General features: G+C 41.3%; 1 protein-coding gene across 5 annotated transcripts in view; it reads right to left on the bottom strand.

Annotated features, from left to right (window-relative positions):
• The window catches only part of CDK13 (cyclin dependent kinase 13), a 45953-nt gene extending 28801 nt beyond the window's left edge, over positions 1 to 17152 (bottom strand). For all 5 annotated transcript variants that reach the window (XM_033007119.2, XM_042806304.1, XM_042806305.1 and 2 more), the window contains exons 1-4: positions 15373 to 17152; positions 4232 to 4837; positions 493 to 660; positions 88 to 227 (exon numbers count right to left, since the gene is read on the bottom strand). In XM_033007119.2, coding sequence (XP_032863010.2) covers positions 88 to 227; positions 493 to 660; positions 4232 to 4837; positions 15373 to 16583 — 2125 coding nt within the window. In that variant the 5' untranslated portion in view covers positions 16584 to 17152. The remainder of the gene's footprint in view (positions 1 to 87; positions 228 to 492; positions 661 to 4231; positions 4838 to 15372) is intronic.
• Between the last annotated feature and the right edge of the window lie 234 nt (positions 17153 to 17386).

Raw genomic sequence — 17386 nt, 5'->3', positions numbered from 1 at the left:
CCTCAAATTTCATTCAATATAGAAACAAAACCAAAATATCCTGTTCACTTTAGAATTGCAGGATAACGTTTACTTTTTTGAACTTACCTGTGTCTTTATCTCTGGCTTTGTAAACTTGCCCGTAAGTGCCTTCACCAATAATACCAATGATATCAAATTTATCCACACAGCGTTTTCCCCAGTCTATTTCTTTTTCTTTCGTTTCACCATGTCGTGGTCCACATATTCTAGAAAACATTTTTAAGATTACAGCTAATATCTAAGGATTGTCTTAACTTTGAAAAACCCTCAACACTAAATATTTATGAGATATTATTAGATAACTGGCTTACTACCATTAAGTGGCAATAAACCACACAGCTTAATTCAAGGCTCATTAATATTAAAAAAGTCATTAAAAAGCAGAATTCTTTTGAAAATAATATATTTTAAAGAAACTATTATCACTTCTACTTGCTTGATAGGCTTTAGAAAAAAGTCTAATAAACATACTTTGGTCTTCTCTTGCTGTGTAACTGAACTGCTGGCTTCTTTTCTTCAGGACTTTTGGATAAGTCAGCTCCTCCAGGCAACTCAGGTGGAAGTGGCAAGTCTGCAAGCAGATGGCGAAGTTTCTTCTCTGCTTCTTTAACTGACTTCACTGAAAGATTCTCTCGCAAACTATTAAAAAAGACACGATTTTGCTAGTAAGTTGAACAAAGTAGGACGATATTAACATACTTAAAGGAAATCCTATTGGAATTATTTTTTTAAAATACATTCTATGCTGTCAATGAATAAACATTTTAAATCTCTGCTCTTAGAATTTGCAGGACTGATTTATGCTTTACATATGGCTCACAAATAGTTCTCTGGAAGATGCACAGCTAACTATCCAAATTCTACAGAAACTACAGAATCAGATCTTTCTGGTGAAAGCTGGGGACAGATGACACAGCAAGCCTTACCAGACCAGACTTCTGCCACACAAGTTTATTCTCAAACTCATCGTCTAGACTATAAAGAATATTTAGAGCTGAGGTGCTTCCAGACATCAGAAGTATAGTGGTAAAAGCTGTACTCTGACTGACTTCTCATATAAAAGAGAAGATTATCTTAATCCATTTCTCTATAAAGTTGGCCTCCAGTGATAACAAGCTGCGCAGTTACAGTAACGCTGCAGGGCATTATCAGGCAGCCCACACCACCTCATTTACAGATTCCCATCTCATACACTTGCTGAAACACTCCAGATTCAACATGTTTCTAGTGATCAGCATGTAAATCAAGTGGGGAAAAAAAAAAAAAAATGAACAAATTACTAAATGTTTTTCTGTCATGGATTACTGACATCTGACCATTTTTTAATCATCAACCATAACTAGGTAACAGAAACCAAGCATCAATCTTTGTCTTGAGAAAAATCCCCCAAGCACACACAGAGCAGCGTATTCCTTTAAAAATTACTATATGCAATGATTCTAGAGATACTCTTCCCATTCTAATGGGAAAATTCTGAAAACATCATACTTCCTGCAAGACTTTTTTTTTTTTTTTAAACACATGCTTCCATTTTACCAGAACTTCCTTTAGTTTAGCTAGATCTGTGCAGCTACTGCATATCCAGCAATTGTAAAGCCACAACCATCTCTAAACTTTATATAGTTACATAACTGTTTCTCCCACACAGGACTCTCATATAGCATTCTCTCTTTAAATTTCAAGCTTTGTCACTGTACCAGGAAAACTTTCTGCCATGCTTAGAGGGGACATTGTCCAAGATAGCTGCACTGGCCAAACAGCACTATTCTTCTGTCAGCATCCTTCTCTGGGAAGCTTCTCTGCAGGCTTTTCTGCAACTTCTTACCTACTTAGTTTCATAGATCAAGCAGGAGTGTCTAAAAGTTGAAAGATCTTGCTATCTTCCATCATGGAGAATTCATATATTCTTTCTTACATTAATTGCAATTAGCAATCTTTAAAGCATTCCAGTGTTTTGCATATGTTTATGATTCCCCATGAAAACAGAACACTTGAATGTTTTCTGCCAATTCTCAAGCTGCCACTGCCTGAATTTAAAGCAGCACCTCAAGGAAGCATATACTGCCCTCATCACAAATATAATGGTTAACATGCTATAGAAAGTAAAACACCTTTGGACAGTGCATGCAATTATCATGGTAAAGAAAAGTCTTCATTTTGAAGTTCATATATTTGTACTTCTTTCACAATTTTGCCCCCAAACTTTCAATATTAGAGAAAGCACAATATATGAGAGATTCTAAAACAGACATTAAAAGTGGTACATGAAAACAGAGGCAGCCAAGAGCAGCCTTTTTTTCAGGTCTGTTAAATCACACATCAATGACCACCAGAATTCAGCTAACCTACACAGTGGTTCTGCCACACTGCTGTTCCTTTACATAGTTTATTTGGTTTATTCTTACTGAACTTCCCAACTGACAGGATCAGCCAGCTCTGCACAGCACCAAGCTTTCTTGGTGGCACCATTTCCCCATAGTAACTCTGAGCCCAAGGTAAATAAATACCTTTGCCCTCCTCCCCTCTAAAAAAACATTGATAATTTTTCTTTGATGACTTAAGCTTTATCATGACTTGTAAACATAACCATTCTCATCTTAAGTTTGTAACATTCTGTAGGCAAAACTAAGCATAGCATAAATTACATTCTATTACTTGTCATTAATCTTTCTAACGCAGCTGTTTGCAAGCATTAGTCTTTTCTTTTTTTCTGAAAGGAGAATACGCCCAGTGCTGATAAACTACAATTAAACTATGGTTCTAACTCCTTTATGCAGTTTAGCTACACTTAAAACAGCTATTACATTAAAAAACACTAATAATGAGAAGCAACTAGCCAGCTTTAAAATGAAACCTCATTTCATATTATCACAATTAACACTGCAATGCCAATCATATATTTAGTTAAAATAGTAAGCCTAGGTTTTAGTTAGAACAGTAAGTCTTGTTCTCAAATAAGTGTTAGAAATCCCGTTTACCTAGAGAGGATGTCTTTGTCACAAACTTAAATGCAACTGTATATTCACCACACAGATGTGATTCTGAACAACTGTGATGACACTCGCTAGAGTGCTGAAGGGCAAAAACGAAGATTTCTCTTCTAGTACTAAAAAAAAAAATAAATCTGTCCAGTACCTTGTAAGGTTGTATTTATTTGCCAAAGTATCCTAATGTTTAACATAGCATTAAATTACTAGCAAGCATGAGAGAAACATTTACACCTCTAGTTATAACTACTTTTACTAATCAAAGAAGCGCTACACTCTTCTCAAAGGCAAGAAGGCTAGTTTCACAGATCTGGAGTACAAATAAAGTACTTCATAAGGTGTTAAATTTTTCTTTTACAGTTTGATTTTTTACACACATATATCATGCTTAAATTAGTTATTACTTCATTGCTAAGAAACTTTAGTTTACTACTTGTGAGAAGCTGATTTCTTGTATACATGTGAGAGGCATGTAACACCATGAGTGAAAACAAAAGTAACTTTTCTCAACTGCACCACCAAACCAGAAGAAAAATAGTAAATTACAGCTCAACAGCATGATTTTCCAATACAAATCACGGCACATATTCTCTGTTAGGGAAAAAGTGAACACAAATTAAAAGCCATGAACCTCACTTCCATTATACATACGCAAAATAATACTGATCTCTGCGATAAATTACACTAAAATAACACACAGCTAGAAAAACAACTGCCTTCCAAAGGAGGAAAATCTTTACCTCCAACTCTGGCTAATTAAAGAATTTTCACATATTGCTACTGAATTCAACTTTTCCCTGGAAGTATGTATGTGTTTGCACCAAACATGGAATCTTGAATCCTTGAATGCATCCTTGCAATAGTCTCAAAACTATTATGTACCAGCAATTTTAAATCATCTCTAGTGTGCTTTTTATTGAAAGATGCCTCCTAGACCACATCCTTCCCTTTTCAAGAGCCAGTTAAATTATTTTTATCAAATCAGATCAGATTCCTTCAGTTCACTCATAATCACCACATTAAACAACTGAAGTTCAAGAACAAACTACCTAATGCATCAGCCTGATCTAGCAAATAGGTTTATATATTATTATTTCCTTTGGAAAATAAAACAAAAAAAACAAAACAAAACAAAACAACAACAACAAAAAAAAAACGACAATAACAACAACAATAATAAAAATTAACAGACAACCCCAGAAAGCAAATCTGTCAGAACTCACCTATCAGTTTCTTTATCTTCAGGCAGCGTGGGAGGCAAAGGCAAGGGTGGCAGTGTGGAGGTTGGTAGTGCAACAATTCGATCCTTCTCCTTGGCTACTACACTTGGTGTACTTGGTTTGCTTTTCTCTTTTACAGTGACCGTCGGCTGTTTTACAACAGTCAATTTATTCTCTTTTACTGCTGTCGGTTTCTGTTTAGTAATTTTGTCTGCAATTAAATTATTTTCCCCTTTTGTTTCAGGAAGAGAAACCTTTGCTTTTGCCTTGTCATTTTTCAAATTCGCACTGCTTGTAGGAGAAGGTGTATGCTCAGTTTTTATTTTCTTCAGGTCCTTTACATTGTTCACTTGAGGTGCACTCACAGCAGTGTCAGTGTTTCCCTTAGTAGGTGTTGAAGTATTAGAAGCTTTTGCACTGGCCTTGGCTGCCTCAGCAGCTCTTGCTTTTTTGTTTTTGTTCAGCTCAGCAGCCAGGCTACTCTTCAGAGTCAATGTACTAGGAGAAATACTTGAATGACGACTTCTAGATCTAGACAATCTGTGTCTGCTACGAGACCTTGAATGCCTTGATGAATAAGGACTCCTGCTTCGAGATTTTGCTGATCTCCTGTTTCAAAAAAGTAAAGATTTACCTAGTTAAAATTTAGTCTAGCTGCTCTCCCAGTGTATTTGCTTGTTTGACAATTTTAAACCAACCATTTTCACCATGCTTATAGAATAAGCAAAATTCTATGAAATATGAAAGATTGTGCTAATAAAAAAAAAAAAACACAAACCCAAATCTATATAGTCAACCGAGATTCTGTACCTAAACAGGTTGTCAGAAAACGTTCTGAAAAGAAAGCTTTCTTAGATATAATTTCTCCTGTGAAAGAACTGCAAAATACAAGAATACCTATAGGACAGACATGCTCCTTTTTCCTCACTACTTAAAGACACTTTTCTCCTTTAAAGAAAACCTGATCCTATGCAACTGTGCAAACACCTTTGTATATGCAGTATTTGGGGAAAATTCAGCTGGTTACATAACCAGAATTCAACAAAATTAAACTAATGTTAGAACATGACAAGAAAAATCTAAACACAACACTGAAGCAGTAATTGTACCAACTTGAGTTGCACTTGCACACATGTCATTAAACTCAGTTGGAAAAATAAAAAAACTGAATACTGAAGGCTGCAATGTAACCAACTGAAAGACAGCAATAAATCTTAGCTTTCCTTTTTTGAAATTTAATTGTATACTTCATCTCCAAAAAAAAACAGAAGTACCCAATACTTTTTATAGCTACTGATAAGCAAACATAATTCACAAGTAGGGCTATGCTATGCCTGCATTCGAACATAGAGACTAACAGAAAAAAAACAAAGCAAAACAAAACGTCAGACTAAGCCATCTACAAAACAGCAGGAAAACAACCTAGAATGAGGGCAGGGGTGGGGGGCAATCTTAACAGCTAAAACAGCAAACTTTTACTGTGCAAAACCACCATTTAATATGACTTATTTTTCATTATATTTTTCAAAAGGATATCCTAATTTCCCTAATAGTAGTTTTGATTTGGTTCTTCATTAAAAAGTAAAAGGGAAAAAATTTAATTAACATGAAGGGCATGGAACAAGTAGCCTAATCCACTGCAACCACACAGGAATATTATGAAATATATGAAATGTGGGTGGTTTAATCCATTTTACCATACTAAGAATAGCAAGGGTAGTCGCCAGATTCGCAAGTATTTTCTTCATTAAAGTTTGATGGTAATCTATTTTGCTTGAGTATATCACTTGAAGGGAGGAAAAAGTATAATCAGGAGTAAAAAAAAAAAAACAAAAAAACAACAGTTTTCATCAGCTGGACAAAGAAAAGAGTATCAAATAATAACAAAAATAAGATTTCTTGGAGAGATGAGAATTTCAGGAGTTCAAAAGTTAGCACCAGTGTATGGAGGCTGCCAAAACAAAAACAAACAAGAAAATCCAAACAAAACCAAAAAGCCAGTTACAAACATTATGGTGAAGACTATCCACCCCATGTCAAATTTAATTTTAGTGACAAATTAATTAAGTTTCAATTATCAACACAAGAAATTACATTTGAGTGCTTCAAATGAACAAATATTTTAGTACAATAATGCTTCTGTTTTGTGTGCAATATTTACTATTTTCCAAATTTACACTTTTTTCCTGCATTATAAAAAGAACTCTTTTCAGTCTTATTTCTAAAGCAATATAGAAAGTCATTGAGATAAATCAAGATTATGTAGAAGTGATTGAAAACAATGCGTACGTATGCACACTGTGTACTACCACACAAGCTTCAAAATTCTATAGGTAAAACTGAAATTATTCCAGATGACTAGATAGCCTTGAAAGTAAAAACAAGCAAACAAAAAACCCACCACACCACAAAAAAACAAACAAACAAAACACAAAACAAACAACAAACCTCAGATGAGGACAACTCTTGGAAACTAACACAGTTCAATACTATGCCAAGAGGCAGGTTTTATAGAATTTTCTGGCACAGCAGAATAACAATGACAGATGGTACTAATAATAACAACAGTAACAATGACAATAATACTAGAAGTTTTTCACACTTTAAAAAAAAAGAAAAAAAAACCTGCACAATTCTATTCTCTGAATTTTCAACCAAAATGTAAGGTTTTGGTTCACCTTAGTAAAGAGATATTAATGTCCGTGTCCATTAAAAACCAAATAAAAACATAACATTGGTCAGAAAAATTCCCTTGAAAACTCTCTTCTGCTCCCTTATGAATTATGTTGCTGAAGTTATTTTTTTTTTCATTATTACTTTGGAAATCAAAGTACTAAACCCCACAGAAATTTTTCAGAGGCTTGCCCAAACTGAAATAAAAGATGTCCAAAGTTCCATAATACAGAGTTAAGATGGGATAGTAGGAAGCAAAAGGAGGGCAGAGATAATACCCAAACAATACATACACTTCAAATGCTAGGCCAGAGCTCTCCTCACACTGTTATCTCACTTTCCCAGAATTACTCTGTCATGCAGATATACTGCTACAGATCCACACCGGTTGTAGAATCAGTATAATTATATTACTCCAGCATCAAAAACAAGCTAATAAGACCCATTAGTCGTAAACTGACTTCTATAAATGGCACACCATTTGCAAGGATGTCACTGACCTGTCTTGAAACCATTTGCTTGCACTTCTTGTTCCTACATCAGCTGTTTTAAACTGACACTCGCTCCAGGTACCTGTAGAACACAACCTCCACTCCAAGGACCTCACCACAACCTGTACAAAACTTAAAACGTGCCCTAAAGATCTCAAAATCGGTTCTATTTTTTTCATTAGTACAGTTTCTGGCTGGTTTGTGTTTTGGGGTTTTGTTTGTTTTGAAAGGTGCCTTGTATAAAGAAAATACGTCACAAACAGAAATACGGACGTAGTTCCACATGGACCTGAAATAAGAAGTAGCAGCTTATAACACTACAGTTGCTGAGACACTGTGCCTGACCCTTTCTGTTCCACCTTGGTTCAACGTAAAATAGGTTCATTTAGATCACTACTAAGGATGAAGTGAGAACATCTGTTCAAATTACTGACTACTAATGCTCACCTATCAGCTACCATAGCTTCATGCTGAAGAGGCAGTTTTGGAAAGCTGAGGCAAAAAATAACCCAGATCTTTATACTTTCTTCAAAAAACAGATGTGTAAGGAACCCAACCATTGAGTGGACTGATATACATATTTTACCAACATTAGAGACAAGTTTGGGATGTGAACACAGACTTAAGCAAGCTCAGGGAAAAAAAAAAAAAAAAAAAAAACACAAAAAAAAAACCACACACACACAAAAAAAAAAAAAAAAACACAAAACAACAAAAAAATACAAACACACACAAGAAACAACCAATTCTCCATCCCAGGTTTCACAGCCCAAATAACAACAGAAAAACTTTCTCATGTCAGAACTGCATCCATGTGGAAGACAGTAAATACACATGCACACCAATATTTAAGTCTCAGTTCCAGTACATACTACAGCCCTTCACAGCAAATCAAAATGATAATAGCCAAGTTATGAAACATGTTGATGGAGTATAATCGGAGCACTGGCTTAATTTTTCCAAAAGTTTTTCATTATTTATGTCAGCACAAAAAATTATGTTGCATTACATAGTGCATGTCTGTACTAATAATAAACTAGAACTTTCTTTGGCATCCCAAAGACCTTTGCAAGAATCCCTTGCTGTACCTTGTCCACTGAGCTAGACCCAAGAAAGTTACAGCAAAAATATTAACAATTTCAACTAAACAGACAAATGCTGAATCTTAAGTAAAAGGCAGCTTTGTTAAAGTGCTAGTTATTCAAGTTACAGTGATACAATCTGCTGTTTTTATAAGCCAAATAATCTTTTCAAATATTCAACTACCACTTTCTTTCATCAGCATTAGATCAAAAGTCCCAAGAGAACTTTCCAGGCTAGACAAAACTTATGTACAAGTTTCCATCTATAAAAATGACACAAAACCAAAACTACTGACATTTACAAGCCTTCCCTCAAAAGTGTATACGGAACTCAGAGTGGAGAAATATTGCTTTATAGATAAAACCAGACAATTCACTCTGTTCAGTGCTAACACTCATTTGACATAAAAGATGATGTCACAGCAGCACAGAAATGGGCTCACACAATAGCCAGTGTCTGCCATTTAGCAGGACACTGACATTTTACTGGGACTCTGAAAAAACACTGGGAGAAAATATTTCTGAGTTATACAATATCTCTAAGACCCAGATTTCTATTAAATGTGCATGCACACAGGCATATATAAAATGCCTTCTCTGACATTTGTTTGTCCCCAACTATTTCTTCTTTAGTTAGGCGTTTGTTTTTAACATGGTAAACAGCAACAAAAGAACAGCGGCTACAACCACACAGAACTGCATTGCAAATGGCAAACAAATCCAACAAAACAATCCAAACTTTTTTTCCCGAGCATGGAGAGATCCAGAAGTGTACTAAACCTAAGGGCCACATCCCAATCTCCCAAACCAAAACCACCAGCATCTGCTGGTATCACACATGGGGAGAGACTACCAAGAAGCCACGGGTGCAGGTAAGTTTTCTCTGATGCTGCTTCTTATTTGCACCCAGAAGTTCTGCCTCGTTTACAAGTTCATTTGCCACACTTAGCCACTAACAGTCTTCGATGAGCATCCAGAATTCACTTCACACAGGTCTCTCTCCCTACAGAGAGGACAACTGTCAGATTTCATGACATTCATAAAATCACTTCTGAACCATACACAGATTTCAACATGTTTTTATGTACAGAGGGGAAAAAACAAAACAAAACAAACCTGATTTGCCTAAAAACCACTGAGTATCAGTAGGACTAGTCCTGCATTAGAACTAAGAAGTTCTAAAGCTGCTTTTTTTCTTCCCCAGAGGCAGCAACTAAGGAGATTAAAAGCACAACTAGATTAGATGCAAAGGGAAATTGAAGCAATTACATGATATTGTGTGTAGCTATAAAATAACACCAGAAAAAAAATAATGTTCAAGACATTATCTACAAAACACATATGAGAAGAGGCAGATTTAAAGAAACTGATACAGGAAGAAAGCATTAGTAGTAAGGAAGTCAATCCGAAACCAGAACTCAGCACTGCCTTCCTCCATTTTTCAGAATAACAAAAAGAATGTCTTTTATTTCCCCCTCTAAGAAATAAGAATAATATTTTTAAAACGTTGGTTTAGGTATCACTGTTTTTTCTTTCTAATATTTTTTGCCTAGCACCCTAGATTTCAGAAAACAAACCAGTATTATTTTCTCTATACTTAATTAATACAATGTATTTATTCACTGTATGGAAAGCTACTGAAGATATCAAAGTGTCATTAGTTACGAGTTTCAAAGCTGTTACAATGTTCCTCCTTTTCACGAGGCAACATTCGATTGCACCTCACTGGTTAACTTACCAATTACTAAACAGTAGATTTATTCATAAATTTAACAACAGCAAACATCTACTGATGCAGTATCACTTACACTCTCAATCACAGAATGAAAGAACTCCACATAGTAGCTTAAAGTGATATATTTTACTATCTTGATATTTGAAGGCACAGAGGAAAGAAAAATAAGTGTTACACCTGTCAGATATCCAGGAATACAGATCTCAGTCTGCATGTTTTTTCTTGCCATGCTACTTTTCCAAGTGCTTCTTCCTTTCCCATGCCAATCCTCCTTTTATTTTAATACAACAACAACAACAAAAAGCATTACATTTTATTGACAAATCAGAACAGTTGTGTTATCTTTCTCATATTCGTAAACTTGACAACCTCTTTTCTTCTTAACTGCTTTAAGAGCAAGCTAAATTCAACATGCTAGTAGCCAGCTATGCGTGTTACCTAAGTGCAAACAGTATTTTACTCAGAATATATCAGGGTCTACAGAGTTGAACAAGGGAACTGATTCTGTCAGTAACTTTTTGACAAGACAAAGCACAAAGAGATTCATGAGAATAAGAGTGGAAAAACGAGAAACCAAGCAGGCCGCAGGAGGTTAAAACACCCAGCGCAGCCCAGCTCTCTCATTAACCACCAGCGAATGCTGCACCACTGACTAAGCACCGCCATCCTCCCCTGCATGGTAAGGTCACAGTGTATTTGAAAAGGGAGACCTAAATTTAATCAATTGACTTCACTGCAGATCTTCCAAGACATTTATAATCATTCCATAGCACAAACTACCTTGACAAAACATTCTAGTTCACAGTAGGGCTCCTCCATGTTGCACTAGCAGGCAAATGTTTAATTCACTTCTTTAAGCTGAAACAGTAACAATCGTGCTTTCTCACCTGATGCCTTATTAATTAACTTTATTCATTTTCCCTCACCCTTAGATCAAGGTTATATTCTAAGCATTTCTGCAACCACCTACTCAGCTGTTTTGTACATGAAGACTACATAACTTGCCTTACTGATTCAAACTGTAAACCTTTAAAAGGGTCTCCAATAAATACAGCATAGAAATACTGAAAAATTCTGACCATTGATTTAATTTGTTTCTGAAATCTGCTTTATAACCCCATATTGTCTGATGAGAACTCTGCCTACAAAGTAACCAACCAGGAAAAAGTCAGTTCAAATGCTGTGTTCTAAACACATTACAAGTTAAATTTTTCAAATTATGTCCCTCCCCACAACAAGGAAAGAAGCTGCGCAGTGAGGAAAAGGAAAGGCACATCAACATGGTTGAGCAAAAGGCAAAGTCCACTGCCAAGTAACAAAACACATCTTAATAAATTCTGAATAGGTACTAGAGTGAGAACCTTGAATACACACTGGAAAAACTAATTATTCCAAACAGTGAAAAATCCAGTTTCACATTTTAAATTCTGCAAAACACAGTTTTACTAAGCAAGATTAGAGCACTTTACATAAAGAAAATCTGTTTTCACCAAACAAGGGGGGAAAATGTCTCAAAAATCTCTCCTATTCCTTTTAAGTCCAACAGTAGCAGAATTACTGGATTCAGTTATTTTTATATCAGTATATGAAACCATGTCTTCTCCATGAAGTAGGCATCTACTAGCTGAATATGCATTTTACCATCTTCCCTATGCTTGTTTTGGTTTTGCACATAGAAGATCCATATTTTGCAGAGCATCACTACTAGAGACTAGCTACAGCTGGAGAATGAGATGGCTCTGTAGTACCAATAAGAAAACAAGTCTTGTATTTTTCCTATAAGCAACATCCACGCACCCAGTAGTACTATGCTAGTAGTGCCCCACCCACTTACTTTTATCTATGCAGATGGGTAGGTGTATCCAAATTTGGAAAAGTGTGATTACTCATCTATAGAGCTAACTGAATTAAATGTGTGATCACATAGCATATGACCTGACTGAAGTTATGAAAAATAGTTCTTCCTACAATTTCATCCTAAACTAGCTTCTAAAGACAGACTGCATCTGCTTATTATGTCAACCACGGGGTTTTATTCTGGTTTGGGTTTTTTTTCCCCTCCTCTTTTTTCTTGTGGATTTTTTTTTTTTTTAAATCCAGTCATCTTATCTGTAGAGAAATAATACCTCATACTTTTGGTATCATGGAGGAATTTCCATTTTGAAAATGTGCATGTGCTACTTCAGAACAGCTGTGTTACCATCCGCAAGAAAATAGTAATACAAATCCACCAGCACCAAGCAAAGAAGTTTTGTCCAAGAAATGGAAGCAGCTCAAACAATCAGTTTCCACAAAACACAGACGTTTACTGCTATTATGATGAAAAACACAATTAGTCTACCATTCAGAGAGAATTTTCCAAGTGTGGGAAGCATACCTAGTGTCTTTGCTTCTCTTCAGAACGCACCTCCAGGCAACAGCACCGAAAGACAGCAGACTTACTACTGCAATTCAAAACTCTTAACTCACAGCAATTGTGCTGTTGCCGCTGAGAAGCTGACTTGTTTCTCTTCAACCGTTTACTAGAAGTTTCTCCCTAAGCAGCTCAAAGACCTGGATGAAAAAAATCAGCACAATAGACACACGAGCTTCCCAAGCATGCTAGAACCACTTCATTCTCATTTTCTACATACCAAACTAACTAGATAATTTATATAGCATTACAGAAGACACATATATGACACAGAATGAAAAGAGCAAAAAGACTTGCAGCCTGGAATGCTCAGTCACATACAAAGTTCTTACTGTCTTGACACCATTACAGCTGGATACAAGCCCAGAATTAAGTCTTTAAATCATCCAGATGAAGAAGACAGGTGCTGTAAGAAGCTGTTGCCTTCATAAAACCGTAATATTCTAATCAAGTCTAAGGCCACTATACCATTATCTAAACAGCATGGCAAACATTTCAGCATTTGGGGCATAGTACCACACTCAAGCAAAACCAGTGATTATGGCAGTTTTCAATGGCTAAAACAATTGTATAAATATCTTCCATCTTTGTTTTACCACCACCACTGCAACACACATAATGCGCAAGAGCTGTAGGAAAGCAAAAAAACACTAACTTGCATTTCTCCACACCAGGCAAACATTGTGAACAACTGATCTTATCTTCACACTTTTGCTTTCTTACATTTTCTGTGAAAATGACATTTTTACAAAGAATGCCACATTAAGACAGATCAACCTTGCTTTCCACATACAGCAACCTCTTCTTGTCGCTCGGCCATTCCAATCCCTCTCCAGTAAACCTGACAATCTGCATTTGTTAACAAAGTAATTTATCTGTATGCAGTAAAGATGGGATGCAAATTACTGTTTAACTGGAGGAAGGCAGGCATGAAGTCACAAAGCTAACTCCTAGGAACAGATCTGCAGCTCAAGGAAGATTTGACACACCACACAGACAATACAAAAATCAGGATATTTAAACTCTCATGTTTCAAATCACAGGCCCAATACCAACAGAAAAATAGAAACACAACACTTCTACAAAGTTTTGTTCTGTAATTGTCCCCTATACAACAAATCCTGTACCTTCTACTACAGCCCCATCAGTCAGTGCCTGAGACAGAATCACCAACTAACTGGACTGTCGGTCTGACTAATACAGCTATTCGTAAGTGCAAACCTAGTGTGCATAATTTTGTCATTATTAGCTTTCTTATTCCAGGATATAAGCACCTACATAAAATAATCTGATTCCTAGAATGTTTAAATCAAACTAAGCACATAATATTCCTGCTATTCTATCATTCATATAATCTTGAAAGAGTATCCTTAACCACTTCTAAGAGGCTCTCACAGAATGACAAGGTGCTGCTGTTCTTCAGAGCACTCAGTGTTTTCCGCTCAAAAGACCCTACTGTTTACAAAATTATTCCATACAACCATACCTTAAAACAATTACTATTAAAACAAAGTAGGACTCAGTTTTGCCACTTCACTCTTTAAACAGCATTCGATGCGCACCCAGGACAGCAGAAGAACAGCTTCAGCATCCTCACTGGATGGCAGTGGGACAGCCCCAAATGGTAACGGACACAAAGCGCTTATTAGAAACACCAGAAAACAGTTCTCAGACAGCCCACCAGGTAATGCCTTGTAAAGACGTCTTGCCAGTGGAATGGCAAATCACCTGACACATTTAAAATTGAGGCCCAGATGTGAATTTAAGTAAGCTTATAAACAACAAGGCAACAGTAAGATTCCAATATGGGAAATAAAAATCTTCACTTATAAAGACATACTAAGCAAATCCTTTAAATTCCCAGTGGTTTTGGTACAAGTTAGAGTATTCTGAAGAGCTTTAGTTCCACAACAGGGTTTGTATCTTATTAGAGAGATACAGCCCACATTTCCTGTCCACATAAAATTCAAAAAGTCACAGCAATGCTGACCTTTATGTTCTGAGTTCCCACTAACAGTAAGAAAATGATTTGCAAGCAGACATCAAACATATACACAAGTACATAACCTTACTGGGAAAAGAGCTTACATATGTTTTCATACGTTGTGTAAAGCACGCAAAACAATTTATGAAAACTTGACGCTGGCTCCTTTTCCTAGCAAAACAGAAAGTCTAAGTCTTTCTACAGACCTCTAAAAAGAACAAGAAATGCTTGTAACACAAATTGCCTGTCAGCTTGTTTGCTCTTTAGATTAGCAGGAATTACATCAAATGCAAAAATACACACAGCACGCATCCTTTTATACGGGGAACAGGATGCATAATAATGTACCTGAGAATCTCCGCACTTTGTAAGCAAAGACTTAAAAATCAAAGTTGGTCCTTTGGAAAACCTGTCCCGAGAAGCATCTTCATTCAATCAGTCTCACCTGAAAACCTTCTCATGCCCTTTAATATTTAAAACTGCTTTTTCCAGCCAGGTGGTCTCCCACAGAGAGAAACTAGCTGCAGAAGTGTTACAGGCATCTGTGTCTCCCTTTCTCCCCGCGACAGGACAGGAAGATATTTGTACGTGTCCCGCTCCCCCCTTCCCCCCCCCCCCAGCTTTCTGGCAGCTGCAGGAAGGGGTTTTGTTGCTAGATGCAAGCCTCTCCAGCCCCAGCCGTGACTCCCCTCCTTCTCCACACCCCGAGTCCCCCCCTTCAACCCCGTTCCCCCTTCCCCCCTCCCCTCCCCAGGCCTGGACTCACCGGATAACGGGGCTGTAGGGGCTCCGTGACCGACGCCAACTGCTGTAGGGGCTGGGCGACACATCCCCGCCGCGCTCATAGGAGCTGTGCCGGCTGTAGCTGGGGGAGCGGCGGCGGCTGTAGGGGCTGAGGGGCGAGCGGCCACCCACCGGGCTGAGCGACTTGCGGCTCCGCTGGCTCTGCGAGGAGCGGTGCAGCGGGGGGCTGTCATCCCGGCCGGGGCTGGGGGACGAGCGCTGCCGCCGGTAGGCTTTGGGCTCGGGTTTGTCGTCTCGATAGGCTTTCGGCGGGTCCTTGTAAGCCGACGGCGGCTCCTTGGCTGCTTTAGTCCGGCTGCGGTGGGTTTTGCTCTCCCGCTCTTTCCTGCTGCTGCCGGGCGAGGAGAGGGAGCCCTTCCTGCGGCCGTCGCTGCCGCCGCTTTTGAGTCCCTCCCGGTCCTGGCCGCCGGTGTGATTGTGGCGGCTGCGGGACTTGGAAGAGGAGGAGGATGCCTCGGGACCCCCGCGGCCCGCCGACCCCTCCTGCTGCGCCTTCTCCTCCCCCCGCCGGCGGTGCTCCCGGTGCCGCTCCTTGGAGCGACCGCTGCTGCCGCGGTGCTCCCGGCGAGACCGGCCGCTCCGCTCCGCCTCGCCCCTCAGGCGCTGGGTCCCGCCGCCGGAGGAGGAGGCCGGGCTGCCCCCGCCGCTGCCCGCCCCGCCGCCGCCAGCCGCGCCGCCGCCCACCAGCCCTTCGGACTGGGAGCTCACGTCGTCGTACTCCTCCACCAGCGTGCTCAGCCCCCCGCTACCGCGCCGCTTCTCCGCCTCCTGGGTCTGGGTCCCCCCGCCGCCGCCGCCGCCCCCGCGGCCCCGCCGCCGCTTGTGCCGGGAGCCCGAGCGCCGCTTGCCCCGCGGCCGCTTCCGCTCCCCGCCGTCCCCGCAGCAGGAGGAGGCGCCGGTGGCCGCCAGGAAGAGCAGGGACTGCGGCGGCAGCGGCGGCTGGAGGAGCGGGGGCTGCAGGAGGGGCGGCTGGAGGAGCGGGAAGAGCAGCGGGTGAGGGGCCGGCGGCGGGGGGGGGGGGGGAGGCTGCGGCTGGGCCGCGAAGCGCTTCCGTCTCCGGTGATGCAGCCGCTTCTTGTCGGCCGCCGCCTCCACCGCCGAGCTGCCGCCGCCGCTCCCCCAGCCCCGGCTTCCCCCGCTCCCGCCGGCCGCCGCGTCCGAGGTGCTCGGCATCGAGCTCGCTCAGGGCCGAGGACGGGAACGCGGCCTACGGGAATCCTCCTCCGCCGCCGCCCTCAGGGCGCCGCCGGCGCCATGGAGACCGACACACGGGGAGGACACCCGCCGGCCGGCACCGCACCGCACCGCACCGCGGCTTCGCTCGCTTCCCCGCCGGGGCCCGGCCCGCCTCGCAGCCCGCCCGGCCGCGCCGCCTCACATGGGGTCGGGGCCGGGGCTGGGCGGGCGCTGGCGGCGGGGAGCCCTCCCCGCAACGCGGAAGCGTCTCCGTGCGGCGGACTCCTCACTCCATCCCGGGACCGCCGCTTCCTCCGGCGCCGGGCGGGTGCGGACGACCGGCCGCGGGGCCGCCTCCTCCTCCTCCTCCTCCCTCACCCCGCTCCCCGAGCCGGGCGGCGGAGGTCAGGCCTGCGCCGGGCCGCCTCCGGGCGGGGTGTCCGGGGCGGCGCCCGGCGTTGAGCTGGCCCCGAACCCGCTTACCCTGGCCCGGCGGGTCGCAGCGGCCCCGGTCCGGAGGTCGGCGAAGAAACCGGAGGGGGGGGGGTAGTGAGGGGGGGGGGGGGGGGCGGTGACACACGCACACGCACGCACCGGGGGGACACGGCCCGGCGGCGCGCTGCGCATGCGCGGAACCGGGCAACGCGGGGGGGCGCCGCGCCCCGCCAATCGCGCGCGGGACGGCCACCCTCGCCCGCATGCCCGGCAGAGCCGCCCCGATCTCGCGAGAGTTCGCCGATTTTCCGCCGCCCCCCCCCCCCCCCCCCCCCGCCCTCGGGCGACTCCCGCGAGATCACGAC

The sequence above is a fragment of the Tyto alba genome, unplaced genomic scaffold, assembly GCF_018691265.1.
Source record: "Tyto alba isolate M040663 unplaced genomic scaffold, T.alba_DEE_v4.0 Super-Scaffold_46, whole genome shotgun sequence".
Classification (NCBI taxonomy): domain Eukaryota; kingdom Metazoa; phylum Chordata; class Aves; order Strigiformes; family Tytonidae; genus Tyto; species Tyto alba.
This window is presented reverse-complemented; position numbering and strand designations above follow the sequence as displayed.